Source organism: Hylobates moloch, unplaced genomic scaffold (assembly GCF_009828535.3).
Source record: "Hylobates moloch isolate HMO894 unplaced genomic scaffold, HMol_V3 SCAFFOLD_2, whole genome shotgun sequence".
Classification (NCBI taxonomy): Eukaryota; Metazoa; Chordata; class Mammalia; order Primates; family Hylobatidae; genus Hylobates; species Hylobates moloch.
In genome coordinates, this window is record NW_026652277.1 from 117,190,195 (window position 1) to 117,205,399 (window position 15,205).

General features: G+C 42.0%; 1 protein-coding gene across 4 annotated transcripts in view; it reads right to left on the bottom strand.

The window, feature by feature from the left end:
• Window positions 1-10,840, bottom strand: part of COQ3 (coenzyme Q3, methyltransferase) — a 26,843-nt gene extending 16,003 nt beyond the window's left edge. Inside the window, exons 1-2 of one of the 4 annotated variants that reach the window (XM_032155662.2) lie at window positions 10,709-10,745; window positions 5,239-5,344 (exon numbers count right to left, since the gene is read on the bottom strand). Coding sequence is in view for 2 of the 4 variants with exons in the window: in XM_032155660.2 (XP_032011551.1) it covers window positions 10,719-10,824 (106 nt within the window). In the remaining 2 variants the exon portion in view is untranslated. Of the gene's footprint in view, window positions 1-5,238; window positions 5,345-10,564; window positions 10,614-10,708 lie in introns of those variants that run through there. The other 3 variants (XM_032155660.2, XM_032155661.2, XM_032155663.2) reach the window with 3 other exon arrangements.
• Window positions 10,841-15,205: the final 4,365 nt, after the last annotated feature.

Genomic DNA, 15,205 nt, shown 5'->3' on the forward strand with positions numbered 1-15,205 from the left:
GCGCCTCTGCCCGGCCGCCCCTTCTGTGATGTGAGGAGCGCCTCTGCGCGGCCGCCCCATATGGGAAGTGAGGAGCGCCTCTGCCTGGCCGCCCCGTCTGGGAAGTGAGGAGCGCCTCTGCCCGGCCGCCCCGTCTGGGAAGTGAGGAGCGCCTCTGCCCGGCCGCCCCTTCTGGGATGTGAGGAGCGCCTCTGCCTGGCTGCCCCATCTGGGAATAAGTGAGGAGCGCCTCTGCCCGGCCGCCCCTTCTGGGAAGTGAGGAGCGCCTCTGCCTGGCCGCCCCGTCTGGGAAGTGAGGAGCGCCTCTGCCCGGCCACCCATCGTCTGGGATGTGAGGAGCGCCTCTGCCCGGCCGCCCCGTCTGGGAAGTGAGGAGCCCCTCTGCCCGGCTGCCCCCCCATCTAGGAAGTGAGGAGCGTCTCTGCCCGGCCGCCCCGTCTGGGAAGAAGTGAGGAGCCCCTCTGCCCGGCCGCCCCGTCTGAGAAGTGAGGAGCGCCTCTGCCTGGCCGCCCCGTCTGGGATGTGGGGAGCGCCTCTGCCCGGCCGCCCTGTCTGGGAGGTCTACCACAGAGGCCAGAAGCAATGTGGGGGCTGGATGTGGTGGCTCACGCCTGTAGTCCCAGTACTCTGGGAGGCTGAGGCGGGTTGATCACTTGAGGCTAGGAGCTCGAGACCAGCCTGGCCAACATGGCGAAACATATGAAAAATACAACTGTCAAACCAACCAATGAACCAAGCGACAACCAAACAGGTCTACCCTGGAGTCATACTCTAATTTTTTCTATTTTCCTCCCTTTCTGATCCTTTATCCCACTTTCTTTTTCCTCCTCTTCCTTCTCCTTCTTCTTTGTCAAATAGAGGATTGAGTTATTATCATGGATCCATACAAAGTCCCTCTCTCATTTATTTTCTTTAATTCCCACCCCCCATTTCTATTCCCCGTCTTCCCATGTGCAACCTTCCTAATATGTTTGATATGCATCTTTTTGTTCGTATGTACTTTTAGAAAATGTTTATTGTTTTGTGTGCAAAAAAAAATAAAATTAAAAAAAGTTTTTCATGCCATTCGTTTTTATATCTACATTATGTACATAAAATGACAGGAATGATATTCAAATATAAAGTGTTATGTTTTAAACTAGGATAATATTAATTCTGAAATTATTTGTCAAAACTAGTTCAAATTCTGTCAATTCCATATTAGCTACATGAAATGAATTTTTATATATCATCAACACCCTTTACAGAGGAAAAAATTGTATGTATATATATAAAACCTAAAATAAACATTCACCCAGTCTATATGCTCAACTTACACAGGGGCCTGCTTTATGAGCCAGTAGCTGTATTGCAGAACACTCAGTTGTTCAATATACATTCAGACAAAGTAGACTTTAGAGCAAAGAAAGTACCAGAAACAAAGAGGGGCATTACATCACAATAAAAGGGACAATCCACCAAGAAGAAAAAACAGTACTAAATGTGTATGCACCAGCAAGGCGCAGTGGCTCACGCTTGTAATCCCAGCCCTTTGGGAGGCTGAGGCAAGCAGATTACCTGAGGTCATGAGTTCAAGACCAGCCTGGTCAACATGGTGAAACACTGTCTCTACTAAAAATACAAAAATTAGCCAGGCATGGTGGCGTGTGCCTGTAATCCCAGCTACCCAGGAGGCTGAGGCAGGAGAATCACTGGAACCCGGGAGGCAGAGGCTGCAGTGAGCTGAGATCGAGCCACTATACTCCAGCCTGGGCGACAGAGCAAGACTCTGTCTCAAAAAAAATATGTACGCACCAAACAACAGAATTTCAAAACACATAAAGACTCATAGAAATGAAATGAGAAATAAACAATTCCACAATTGTAAGTTGGAGACTTCAACACTCTTCTCTTGGTAATTGATAGAACCACTGGATAGAAAACCAGCAGGGATAAAGAAGAACTGAATAAGACCATCATTCAATAAAATCTACTTAAAATGTGTGAAACACTTCCCCCAAACAACAAAATATACATTCTTTCAAGCATGCATGGAACATTCATAAAGATAGACCATATCCTGGGACACAAAACAAATCTTCACAACTTTAAGTGAAATCACACAAACTATAGTTTTGACTGCAATAAGCTCAAATAAATAATAGAAAAATAACAGTAAAAAGCAAAACACTTGGAAATTAAACAACACACTTCTAAACAATCCATAAGTCAAAGACAAGTCTCAGGGATATTTTAAAAATTGAAGTAGATGAAAATAAATATACTACTTATAAAAATCGGCCGATATAGCTAAAGGAGCACTGAGAGGGCAATTTATATCACTAAAATAATCGTATTGAAAAGGAAGAAAGGGCCAGGAATGGCGGCTCGCACCTGTAATCCCAGCACTTTGGGCACTTTGGGAGGCCGAGGCAGGCAGATCACATGAGGTCAGGAGTTCGAGACCAGCCTGGCCAACATGGTAAAACCTTGTCTCTACTAAAAATACAAAAATTAGCTGAGGATGGTGGTACGCACCTGTAGTCCCAGCTACCGGGGAGGCTGAGGCAGCAGAATCCCTTGAACCTGGGAGATGGAGGTTGCAGTGAGCCAAGATTGCCCCACTGCACTCCAACCTGGGTAATGGAGCAAGACTCTGTCAAAAAAAAAAGAAAAAAAAAGAAAGAAAGAAAGAAAAGAAAGAAAGAGAAAGGAAAAGAAAAAAGGAAGAAAAGCCTCAAATCAACAATCTAAGTTTCCACCTCAAGAACTAGAAAAAGGTGAGCAAAATAAACATAAAGCAAGCAAGCAGAAATCAGAAAATGATAAAAAACAGAAATCAGCCGGGTGAGGTGGCTCACATCTGTAAACCCAGAGCTTTGGGAGGCCAAGGCAAGTGGATCACTTGAGGTCAGGAGTTCGAGACCAGGCTGGTCAACAAGATAAAAGCCTATCTCTGCTAAAAATACAAAAATTAGCCAGGCATGGTGGCACATGCCTGTAATCCCAGCGACTCTGGAGGCTGAGGCACAAGAATCGTTTGAACCTGGGAGGCAGAGGTTGCAGTGAGCTGAGATGGCACCTCTGCACTCCAGCCTGGGTGACAGAGTAAGACTCTGTCTCAAAAAATAAATAAATAAATAAATAAAAATGAAAATCCGTGACATTGTAAATAAAACAAAGCCAGAGAAAATATATCAAACCTGAAGTTCACTGCAAAAATCAATAAAATTGATAAGCCTCTAGCAAGGCTGACAAAGAAAGGATGTAAATCACCAATATCAAGAAATAAAGGATATCACTACAGATCTGATAGACATTAAAAGGTTGATAAGGGAATACTACAAATAACTCTACACTCAGAAATTCTACAATTTAGACAAAATGCACTAATTCCATAAAAACCACAAACTACCAAAATTCATATAGGATAAAATAGAGAGCCTGAATAACTGATAACTACTAAAGAAATTGGATTCATAGTTAGAAGCCTGAAAAACAAATCTCCAGTCTCGGATGGCTTTGCTGGTGAATTCTACTAAACACTTAGCGATAACAACCAATTCTACTTAATCTCTTAAAAAAATAGAAGGGTAAGGAATACTTCCCAGGCCATTTTATGAAGCCAACACTACTCTGATACAAAAATCAAAGAGTACAGCAAAGACTACAGACCAATTCCTCTCAGGAACAGACACAAAAATTCTTAGCAAATATTAGCACAATATAATTCAGCAACATATAAATAGAACAATATAGCACAACCAAGTGAGATTTATTCCAGGTATGCAACACTAGTTCAACATTAAAAAATCAGTTAATATAATCGACCATATTAACAATAAAAAAGAGAAACACACCAGGCAGGGTGGCACACACCTGTAGTTCCAGCACTTTGGGAGGCTGAAGAGTCAAGATTGTTTGAGCCCAGGAGTTCGAGACAAGTCTGGGCAACATAGTGAGACCCTATCTCTACAGAAAAACTTAGGAAATTAGCCAGGTATAGTGGTGTGCACCCATGGTCCTTGCTACTGAGGGGATTGAGATGGGAAGACTGTTTGAGCCTGAGAGGCAGAGGCTGCAGTGAGCCATGATTGCACCACTGCACTCCAGCCCAGGATACAGAGCAACACTGTCTCAAAAAACAAACAAATGAAAACCAAAAACCAAAACAAAACAAATACCAAACATAATCATGTTGATTGATACAGACAAAGCATTTAACAAAATCCATATCCATTATGATTAAAAACTTTTGGCAGACTAAGAATGAAAGGGAAATTATTTTACAAAAAAACCTATAGCTCACATAGTACTTAATGGTGAAAGACTAAGCCCTTTCCCCTTAAAATCAGAAACAAGGTAAACACATCCATTCTCACTACTCTTATTCAACATAGTACTGAAAGTCTTATTCAGTGCAATTAGGCAAGAAAAGGAAATAAAAGGTATATAGAATGTTAAGAAAGAAATTAAGCTGTCCCTATTGTCTATGTAGAAAATACCAAGAAATCTTTAAAAAGCTCCTGGAACTAATAAGTGAATTCAGAAAGGTCAAAGATTACAGGCGGCACAGTGGCTCACACCTGTAATCCCAGCACTTTGGGAGGCTGAGGCGGGTGGATCACCTGAGGTTGGGAGTTCAAGACCAGCCTGACCAACATGGAGAAACCCTGTCTCTACTAAAAATACAAAATTAGCCGGGCATAGTGGCACATGCCTGTAATCCCAGCTACTCGGGAGGCTGAGGCAGGAGAATTGCTTGAACCCAGGAGGCAGAGGTTGCGGTGAGCAGAGGTCGCGCCATTGCACTCCAGCCTGGGCAACAAAAGCGAAACTCCATCTCCAAAAAAAAAATAATAATAAAATAAAATAAAAAAAGAAAGGTCAAAGATTACAAAGGCAACACAAAAAAGTCAGTCTTGTTTCTATATATTAACAATGAACAAGTGGAAGGCAAAATTCAAAATGTAAAACGCTTTATCATTTTAAATCATTCCAAAAAAATTTCATTGTTGCATAAATCAAACAAAAACATGCACAGAATCTATATGCTTAAAATTACACAACGTTGATTAAAGAAATCAAAGAATAAACGTGAGACATATTGGAAAATTCAACATACTAAAAACATCAGTTCTCCCCAAATCGACCTATATGTTTAATACAATTCCTATTAAAATCTCAATAGCCTTTTTTTTTTTTTTGATAGACACAGACATGCTGATTTTAAAATTTATATGGAAAGGCAAAACAGACCTGGCACGGTGGCTCACGCCTGTAATCCCAGCACTTTGGGAGGTTGAGGCAGGTGGATCACTTGAAGTCAGGAGGTTGAGACTAGTCTGGCCAACATGGTGAAACCCTGTCTCTACTAAAAATAAAAAAAATTAGCCAGGTGTGGTGGTGGGTGCCTGTAATACTAGCTACTCATGAGGCTGAGGCAGGAGAATTGTTTGAACCCAGGAGGCAGAGGTTGCAGTGAGCCAAGATCGCACCATGACACTCCAGTATGGGTGACAAGAGCGAAACTCCATCTCAAAACCTAAATAAGTAAATAAATAAAACACTTATGTATACACGCACACACACACACACACACACACACACACACCCTCACTCTCCCACAATGAGTGCATGTACAGGTGGCAAAAACCAAATAAGGTTGGTAGTGGAGTCAATTATCATACTAAAGTTGATTTCCTGGCTTCAACAATGTACTATGGATGGTATCACCAAGGAACTGGGTGAATAGTATATGGAAATTCTCTCTGTGTGTTTGGGGTTTTTGTTTTGTTTTGTTTTGTTTTTTGGGGGAACAGGGTCTCACTCTGTCGCCCAAATTGGACTGCAGAGGCATGATCTCAGCTCACTGCAATCTCTGCCTCCCAGTTTCAAGTGATTATCCCAGCTGAGCCTCCCAAGTAACTGGGACTATAGGCGCACACGCCACCATACCCGGCTAACTTTTTGTATTTTTAGTAGAGACAGGCTTTCGTCATGTTGGCCGGCCTGATCTCAATCTCCTGACCTCAAGTGATCCACCCGCCTCGGCCTCCCAAAGTGTTGGGATTACAGGTGTGAAACACCGCACCCAGCCTCTCTGTGCTATTTTTGCCACTTCTTGTGTCTTAAATTATTTCAAAATAAAAAATTAAAAAAATCAAAAAGTACAAAAGGGTACAGTACAACGTATCTCTCCTACCCCTGACTGTAACTATCTAGTTTCTCTCCCTACAAACAACCAATCTTACTAGATTTGTATGTAAGATTCCAGAGGCATTTTATACATATGCAATCATTTTAAAGTATCAGTTTCTGTCATTTTATATAAAAAGTAGCACAATACACTCATTCTTCTGAATGTTTCTCTTCACCTACCAACATATCTTGGAAATTATTTCATATTTTTTAAAAGGCTGCGTGATAATTCGTTGTTTGGCTATATTATTTATTTAAGCAGTTCCCTAATAATGAGCATTTGGGTAATTATCAAAACTATGAGATTAGGGCCGGGTGTGGTGGCTCATGCCTATAATCCCAGTGGTTTGGGAGGTTGAGGTGGGCAGATCACTTGAGGTCAGGAGTTTGAGACCAGGCTGGCCAGCATGGTGGAAGCCCGTCTCTACTAAAAATACAAAAATTAGCTGGGTGTGGTGGGGTGCGCCTGTAGTCCCAGTTACTTGGGAGGCTGGGGCACAAGAATCACTTGAATCCGGGAGGTGGAGATTGCAGTGGGTGAGATCACGCCACTGCACTCCAGCCTGGGCGAAAGAGTGAGACTCCGTCTCAAAACAACTAGAGATTAAATTACATGGGTTATTTCATTTCATGTGTGTTTCAGAGTCCCTGTAGGTAAAATCTCAAGAATGATGTCAAAGGGTATGTGCATTTGTAAATCGTAATTGCCACTAAATAGATGTTGAATCAATTTACAATCCTATGGGTAATCTATGAGAGTGTCTCGTGTTGGTTTTCCCACATTGTCACCCATACGATGTGTTAAACTTTTTTTTTGAGAGGGAGTCTTGCTCTGTCGCCCAGGCTGGAGTGCAGTGGCGCGATCTCAGCTCACTACAAGCTCCGCCTCCCGGGTTCATGCCATTCTCCTGCCTCAGCCTCCCAAGTAGCTGGGACTACAGGTGCCCGCCACCATGCCTGGCTAATTTTTTGGATTTTTAGTAGAAACGGGGTTTCATCGTGTTAGCCAGGATGGTCTCGATCTCCTGACCTCGTGATCCACCTGCCTTGGCCTCCCAAAGTGTTGGGACTACAGGCGTGAGCCACGCGCCTGGCCTTTGTTAAACATTTTTATGTTTGCTAATCAAATACGTGAAAATGGTATCTTGGTGTAGTTTTAATTTGTTTGTTTGTTTTTGTTTTTGAGACAGGGTCTCACTCTGTCACCCGGGCTGGACTACAGTGGCACAATCTCCACTCACTACAACCTCCACCAGGGTCACCCAAGCGATCCTCCCACCTCAGGCTCCCGAGTAGCTGGGACTATAAACACGGGCCCTGTGCCCAGCTAATATAGTTTCAATTTATCATGAGTGAGCTTAAGCATCCTTTCTTATGTTTAATGGTCATTTATATTTCACATCTTATCTTTTTGTAGTCTCTGCATACTTTTCTCCTGAGCTTATGTTTATTTGGTTTTATTTTTAATTAGCCCTTCACAGTCCATCCCAAACCCATTACAATGTTCTTTTTTAATAAAGTTCATGTGTCTAGGCTTTTGCTCATTTTATTTATTTATTTATTTATTTATTTATTTATTTTTGAGATAGGGTCTCGCTGTGTTGTCCAGGCTGGAGTGCAGTGGTGGGTTCATGGCTCACTGTAGCTTCTACCTCCCAGGCTCAAGTAATCCTCCTACCTCAGCCTATCCAGTAGCAAGGTCCACAGAAGCACACCACCATGCCTGGCTAAATTTTGTATTTTTTTTTTGTAGAGACAGGGTTTTGCTATGTTGCCCAGGCTGGGCAAATCCTGAGCTCAAGCGATCCACCTGCCTTGGCCTCCCAAAGTGCCAGGATTAAAGGCGCTCGGCCGGGCTTTTGTTCATTTTTTTTCCCTTTCCACCAACTCTATCTGGACTACCTTTTAAGACCCAGTTCAAATATCACCTCCTGTATGACTTTAGGTAGATACATGAGATATTATTAAAGAATAAAGTTTAACTATGTAAACTGTGATATATAGATAAGGACATATAAGGTATTATTACTATTATGAAACTAAGCCTTAGAAATTTTAACAATATCTGCCTTCTACAGACAGACAACCCTTGATCTCTCTCTTACCTCCTCTATTTCTGGAAAATGAATCCCTAAGTCATCAGTATTGCTACAATTCTCAAGAGGTTTAAAAACCACCTTAGGCCAGAAGCAGTGGCTCAATGCCTGTAATCCCATCACTTTGGGAGACCAAGGTGGGCGGCCCACTTGAGCCCAGGAGTTCAAGACCAGCCTGGACAACGTGGTGAAACCCCTTCTCTACTAAAAATATAAAAATTAGCCGTGCATTGTGGTGCCTGCCTGTAGTCCCAGCTACTTGGGAGGCTAAGGTGGGAGGACCAATTGAGCCAGGAAGGCCAAGGCTGCCATGAACTGTGGTCATGCCACTGCACTCTAACCTGGGATACACAGCAAGACCTTTTCTCAAAAAAATAATTAATCTAAAAAGTAAAAATAAAAACCACTCTACCACCTTACCACAACTGAAAGAGAGTAATTGAGTTTGTATTTAAACAGAATGCTACCAATTCCTTCTCTAACTTGAATCTGTGATCATCCTGATATTTGAGATTTTAAAGGAATGGGAAAAGGTTTTTTTCATTTTATTTATTGAAAAGTCATTTATTCAGCACCTACCAGGCACCATGCTGATGGTGAATAAAACAGGTGACAGACTTTTACCCTGCCAATACTTTATTTCCAGCAATCATAATTTATTGTCTGGATTACTCTAAGGTCTTCTTGGGCCTAGACTTGCCTGACTCCGTCCCACTTTCTATGTAGACAGCTGCCAAGTGTTATTTCTTAAACATAAATCTGCTTGTGTTGCTTCTTCAGTGATTTCCACTGTCTGCGGGATAGTCTACCTCAGGAGGTGTAAATGGCCTTTCACGAATGTGTCATGGCCAAAAAGTCCTCTTGCCTCATCCCTTGCCACCCCCTGCCTTTACCTCCTGCCCTCCACCTACACTTTACTTTTCAAGGAACCCTTTGCAGTTTCTCACAAAGTTTCTCACAGATTCTGAAGCTGGTCCTTTCCCCTATCCAACTGCTTTTTTTTTTTTTTTTTTTTTTTTGAGGCAGAGTCTCACTCTTGCTCAGGCTGGAGTGCAATGGCGTGATCTTGGCTTACTGCAACCTCTGCCTCCCAGGTTCAAGTGATTCTCCTGCCTCAGCCTCCTGAGTAGCTGGGATTACAGGTGCCCGCCGCCATGCCCGGCTAATTTTGCATTTTTGGTAGATAGGGTTTCACCATGTTGGCCAGGCTGGTCTTGAACACTTGACCTCAAGTGAGCTGCCTGTCTAGGCCAACTGCTTCTAAAACTGGCCACCTTCTTCAAGATTTCTCTAAATATCCCATTCAAGAAGTTTCCTTGATCCCAAATATGGATTAAATGCTCCATGTTCACCCCTCAAAAATTGGAACTAGGTTGATTATATCTTTTCTAAATTTTTGATTATAAAAGACACATATGTTTACTAAAAAAAGTTCAGAGAAAGAAAAGTATATAAAGGATAGAATGATAGAAAATCACCTACTCTACCACAGGCAATCACTGCAAAATTTCTCTATATATCTCCACCTATAACTCCAAGTTCATTATACATACTCATTTGTAACTTTTTTTTTTTGGCTCCTTCCAGGAAAACAATGAAACTTTACTTTCTTAACACTATATCTTACTACTTTTCCATGTGGGTACAAATAGATTTAAATCATTTTTATTGGCTGTACTATTTTTCACTGTATGATAGTACCAACTAATAACCTTTATTAATGGGTGGTTAGATTCCCCATTTTTTTGTTCATTATATCCTGATCTTCGGTTTATCTTAACATTTTTAAAGAGATCCTTGCGGTGTCATTCATTTTTAAATTCCCAGTGCTCATAACAGTGTCTGGCATACAGTATCTGTTAAGTGTTCCATGTAAAAGATGTTCCATGTAAAAGATCTACTTAATACTGAGAGTTCAAAAATCAGACTGCTGTCTACAAGCACTGAGCAGTGCGTTATTTTCTTGATCTCATTTGCAAATGCAGTCTGTTGAATTAACCTATTAATTAAAAAGTAGTACAGCTGCCTTAAATTCTTTCTGAAAAAACAGCAAGCTTTGTGCAAAAAAAACACAGATACAAAGCTATGCATAACTACGAGGCGTTATTCCTGCCCCGGCAAAGGAAAGATCCATGACCTTCAGACTGCAACACACGCACAGCGGGTCGCCGGCTCCTGGGGCAAGGAGCTCAGCCACAGGAGACCCACGGCCTGCGCTTTTCCAGACAGGACCACTGGTCCTGAGCTCTTTTCCCCGGCGTCCGCCAAGGGGACTACGCGAGACTTACAATGGAGAGAGATGGGGCCAGGGCCCAGCCTTAGGTTTCGCGCTGACCCCTCGCGAGGTCCAGAGACAACCCACCGCCCCACCCCCAGCGCATGCGCAGAGCCGCCAGCCCGCGCAATTGACTGCACGCGAGGGACCTCCGCACACACACTCACCCGCCGAGGATATTAGAGGACGTGCAGCTTTTGTATTCCGGCCTCCAGGCCCCACCACTCTTAAAAACCAATCGCCGGAGGAGCCCAGCTTACGGCCACCCCACATCGCGACAAAGGATCCCACCTCTTTTCCGGTCCCTCCCGAAAAAAGATCCCCAGCATAAAGGTTCCGAGATCACTTTCGCCGTCTGCAGCCGACTTTTTTTTTTTTTTTTTTTTAAAAGCAGAGTCTGTTCCGTTGCCCAGGCTGGAGTACAGTCCCCATCTTGGATCACTGCAATCTCCGCCACCCGGGTTCAAGCGATTCCCATGTTGGCTGGTCTCGAACTCCTGACCTCAGGTTATCCGCCCGCCTTGTCCTCCCAGTGCTGGGATTACAGGCATGAGCCACCGCGCCCGGCCTGCAGCCGACTTTCATGATTGTATTGTTGAGTGTTATGTATGTATGGCTATACTTTCACGCTCATCTAGCAAATTGTACATGGAATGAAACTGTAAGATGTTTTTACTATCATAAACAACTTTGAAGATCCTTTATTTTTATAGGACCACCTCAAACCTCATGTTCGAAGTTGACCTCAATCAGGCCATTACTTCGTGCTGTGTCTTTTACTGCCATGTAGCTCTATTTCACACTTAACAGATGTCTCTTCAAGGACTTTTATATTCCTGTAAGACACTGACCCTACTGCTAAGAATGCAAGAATATGGGAGCACTTCTTCCTCAAGGCAAGAATTGTTTCCCCTTTCAAGGCACTCAATTATCAGATGGCCAGAAGGCCAAATGTAAAACTTATTTTCTGCAAATGACTATTATCTTGTACGGGTATATACATCATGTAGTAGGAGGCTTCTGTGGCTCAGTCTAGGCAAACTTCATTTAGAGCTAGGAACAGTGATCAGTAACATTTTACCTCTAAATGCACAAAGTCTTTCTTTGGGTAAGAAAAATGACGAATCTCTAACACTGAAGACAAAAAATTATTCTGTATTTTCAACAAGTAGGGTCAAATTGGTAAAGGGTTCTTTCAATTAGTGAAATTTACCACTCAGGAATCTTTTTTTTTTTTTTGAGACAGCCTCACTCTGTTGCTCAGGCTGGAGTGCAGTGGCAGGATCTCAGCTCACTGCAACCTCCATACCCCAGGCTCGGGTGATTCTCGTGCCTCAGCCTCCTGAGTAGCTGGGATTACAGGTGTATGCCACCATTCCCGGCTAATTTTTGTATTTTCAGTCAGGGTTTCACCATGTTGGCCAGGCTGGTCTCAAACTCCTGACCTCAGGTGATCTGCCTGCCTCAGCCTCCCAAAGTGCTGGGATTACAGGTGGGAGCAATCTCACCCAGACAGGAATAGTCTTTCATTTATGGTTCTTAGCTAAAATATTGACCTCCTCCTAAGGGTGGTCGCACTTTTCAGTTGCTATGTCCTCTTCAGAGCTCCTCCACCCTTAGATACATGATCATCTCTCCACATGAAGGCAGAAAGTTCTGCACAAAAGAAAATGTAGCACGTGTTGCATTTATTGGAGTGACACATCCAAGGAAAAAGCAAAGTGCAAGCATGATTAAATAAAGTTCTAGGAGCTTTATATGTACTTTCTTTGAATGTACCACACTTCACTGGGCTTCAGAGCCTTTCACTACATTTTAACAAGAAAGGGAATCAATGATTTGCTTTATGCTGACAAGTATGTCTTTTGAACACTCAGAACTAGTCTGGCCCAAATAAGCTAAACTAGCTCATAGTATTTCTCACTACAAACATCAACAAAGGGCTTTCCCAATGACCCTTAAGCCTAAATGGTGTTGGAAAGTTGTAATGGCTGTAATGCAGTATATGGCCACTGTTGGAGATATTTCCCCAGACTATTATTATTATGGTCTCACCCATAAGTCTACATATTTATTTTGCTCTAAAACTCTTAATGTCTATTTTGTAATTCAACTTTATAAACATTTTTTTTCATCCAAGGGTAAAGTGCTCCGTTGTAGCTTTGAAATGATATACAGCTGGGCGTGGAGGCTGACGCCTGTAATCCCAACCACCTTGGGAGGCCAAGGTGGGCAGATCACCTGAGGTCAGGAGTTCAAGACCAGACTGGCCAACATGGTGAAACCCCATCTCTACTACAAAAAGCACAAAAATTAGCTGAGAGTGGTGATGGAAGCCTGTAATCTCAGCTACCTGGGAGGCTGAGGCAGGAGAATCACTTGAACAAGGGAGGTGGAGGTTGCATTAAGCTGAGATCACGCCACTGCACTCCAGCCTGGGCAACAGAGCAAGACTGTCTCAAAAAAAAAAAAAAAAAGAAAGATATACCACTACATCCACTCAGTTTAACTGGTAAGTTTTCACATTTACTTAAACATTTTACATAAATTGGTAACTTAGAATTATTCTATCATAACTTCTACCAAAATCAGAATATGGCAGATTTAACCAAGGTATCTTTAAAGGAACTCTATAGGTATCTGATAAACCTTTATGATATAAATATAACCCATGTGTGCTTTTTGAAGAGCTAAAGCCCATTTTCTCTTTTAAATTTTACATATTACAACCAAATTCCACTTAAAACTGAAAAACTTAACAGCTAGATGTGCTTAGAAATAATCTAATTTGGCCAGGCGCGGTGGCACACACTTGCAATCCCAGCACGCTGGGAGGCCGAGGTACGTGGATCACGAGGTCAAGAGACCAAGACCATCCTGGCCAACATGAAACCCTGTCTCTACTAATACGAAAATTAGCTGGGCATGTTGGTGCATGCCTGTAGTCCCAGCTACTTGGGTGGCTGAGGCAGGAGAGTTGTTTGAACCTGGGAGACGGAGGTTGCAGAGCCAAGATCATACCACTGCACACCAGCCTGGTGACAGAGCGAGACTCAGTCTCAAAAAAAAAAAAAAAAAAAAAATCATCTAATTCTCCCTTACACAGCTGAAGTTAAGGCCCATGGTGATTTAGTGATTTGCCTAAAACACATCAAGAAACAGAACCAGCTCAATCCAATGACTCTAATACTACTTCCATTTACGCAGTCAGCTGGGAATGGTGGCTCATGCCTGTAATCCCAGTACTTTGGGAGGCCAAGGTGGGTGGATCACCTGAGGTCAGGAGTTCGAGACCAGCTGGCCAACATGGCGAAATCGTTTCTACTAAAAACACAAAAATTAGCCAGATGTGGTGGCGGGTGCTGTAATCCCAGCTACTCAGGAGGCTGAGGCAAGAGAATCACTTGAACCCAGGAGGCGGAGTTTGCAGTGAGCTGAGACTGCGCCACTACACTCCAGGCTGGGCAACAGAGCAAGACTCCATCTCAAAAAAACAAAAAACAGCAACTATGCAGTTGCTTAACTTGGGGACATGTGAGAAATGTGTCATTAGGTGATTTCATTGTGATGTGAACATCACAGAGTATACTTACATAAACCTAGATGGTATAGACTACTACACACCCAGGCTACATGCTATAGCCTATTGCTCGTAGGCTACAAATACTATATTGAAAACTGTAGGCAACTGTAATATCATGGTTTTGTGTATTTAAACACAGAAAAGGTACAGTAAAAATATCACATTATAATCTTATGGGACCACTGTTGTATATGCGGCCCATCATTGACTGAAACGTTATGTGGTATATGACTGTACTCAGTACATTTTAGAAACTTCAGTAAATTAAAATACATTTAAATTTACGTACGAGAAGAAAAACTCAGTTTAGATGTAAAGATTTCCATAAGGCAACACTACAGGGACTGGTCTCTTATGTAAAAATTCCCAAATACAGTAAAAAATTCTTTACTATTACCTTTCATGTGTTTAAGGAAACAAAAAACTCAGGACACTAAAAATAGACTGCAAAACTTACCTACTTGGTATTACACCACTAGAAACAGATGCTAAAAAGGTAATTTTATAGTGGCAGAAAACATACACTAATAAGATTCCACACCAATTTTTATTTATATTTTGGGGCCTGAAACAAATCTTATAATCACCTCTTTCAAATTACATTTTATTCCCTTAATGGTGTGGTTTACCCCTACTCCACAAAAACAATTACGACTAATACACTAGAAATATTTTTTAATAGAACCTCTTAAACAAGACATTTTCATTAACCAATCCAGACCAAGGATTGTCTCAAAAATTTAATCTGTTAATTTTCTGGTGGTATTATTTTAGAAAAGATTTCATAACCAAATTATACATCTAATTAACTTATGTGTAAGTTTTCGCATTCACATCCTAAATCATGGAAACCGTACTTTATAAAACCTTACCACTCGAGGTAAATACTATATCACATGTCAAGAAAATAATGAATTCTCTAAATCTGCCACTAAAAGTCTGAAAAACCCAAATTATCAAATTATAACACTGGTTTATGTACTAATAATCACAAATATCATGACGGCTTTTAAAAAAACCACAGACTTAACTGATAAGCTTGCAAATTACGGCAGAGTAAATAAAACTGTC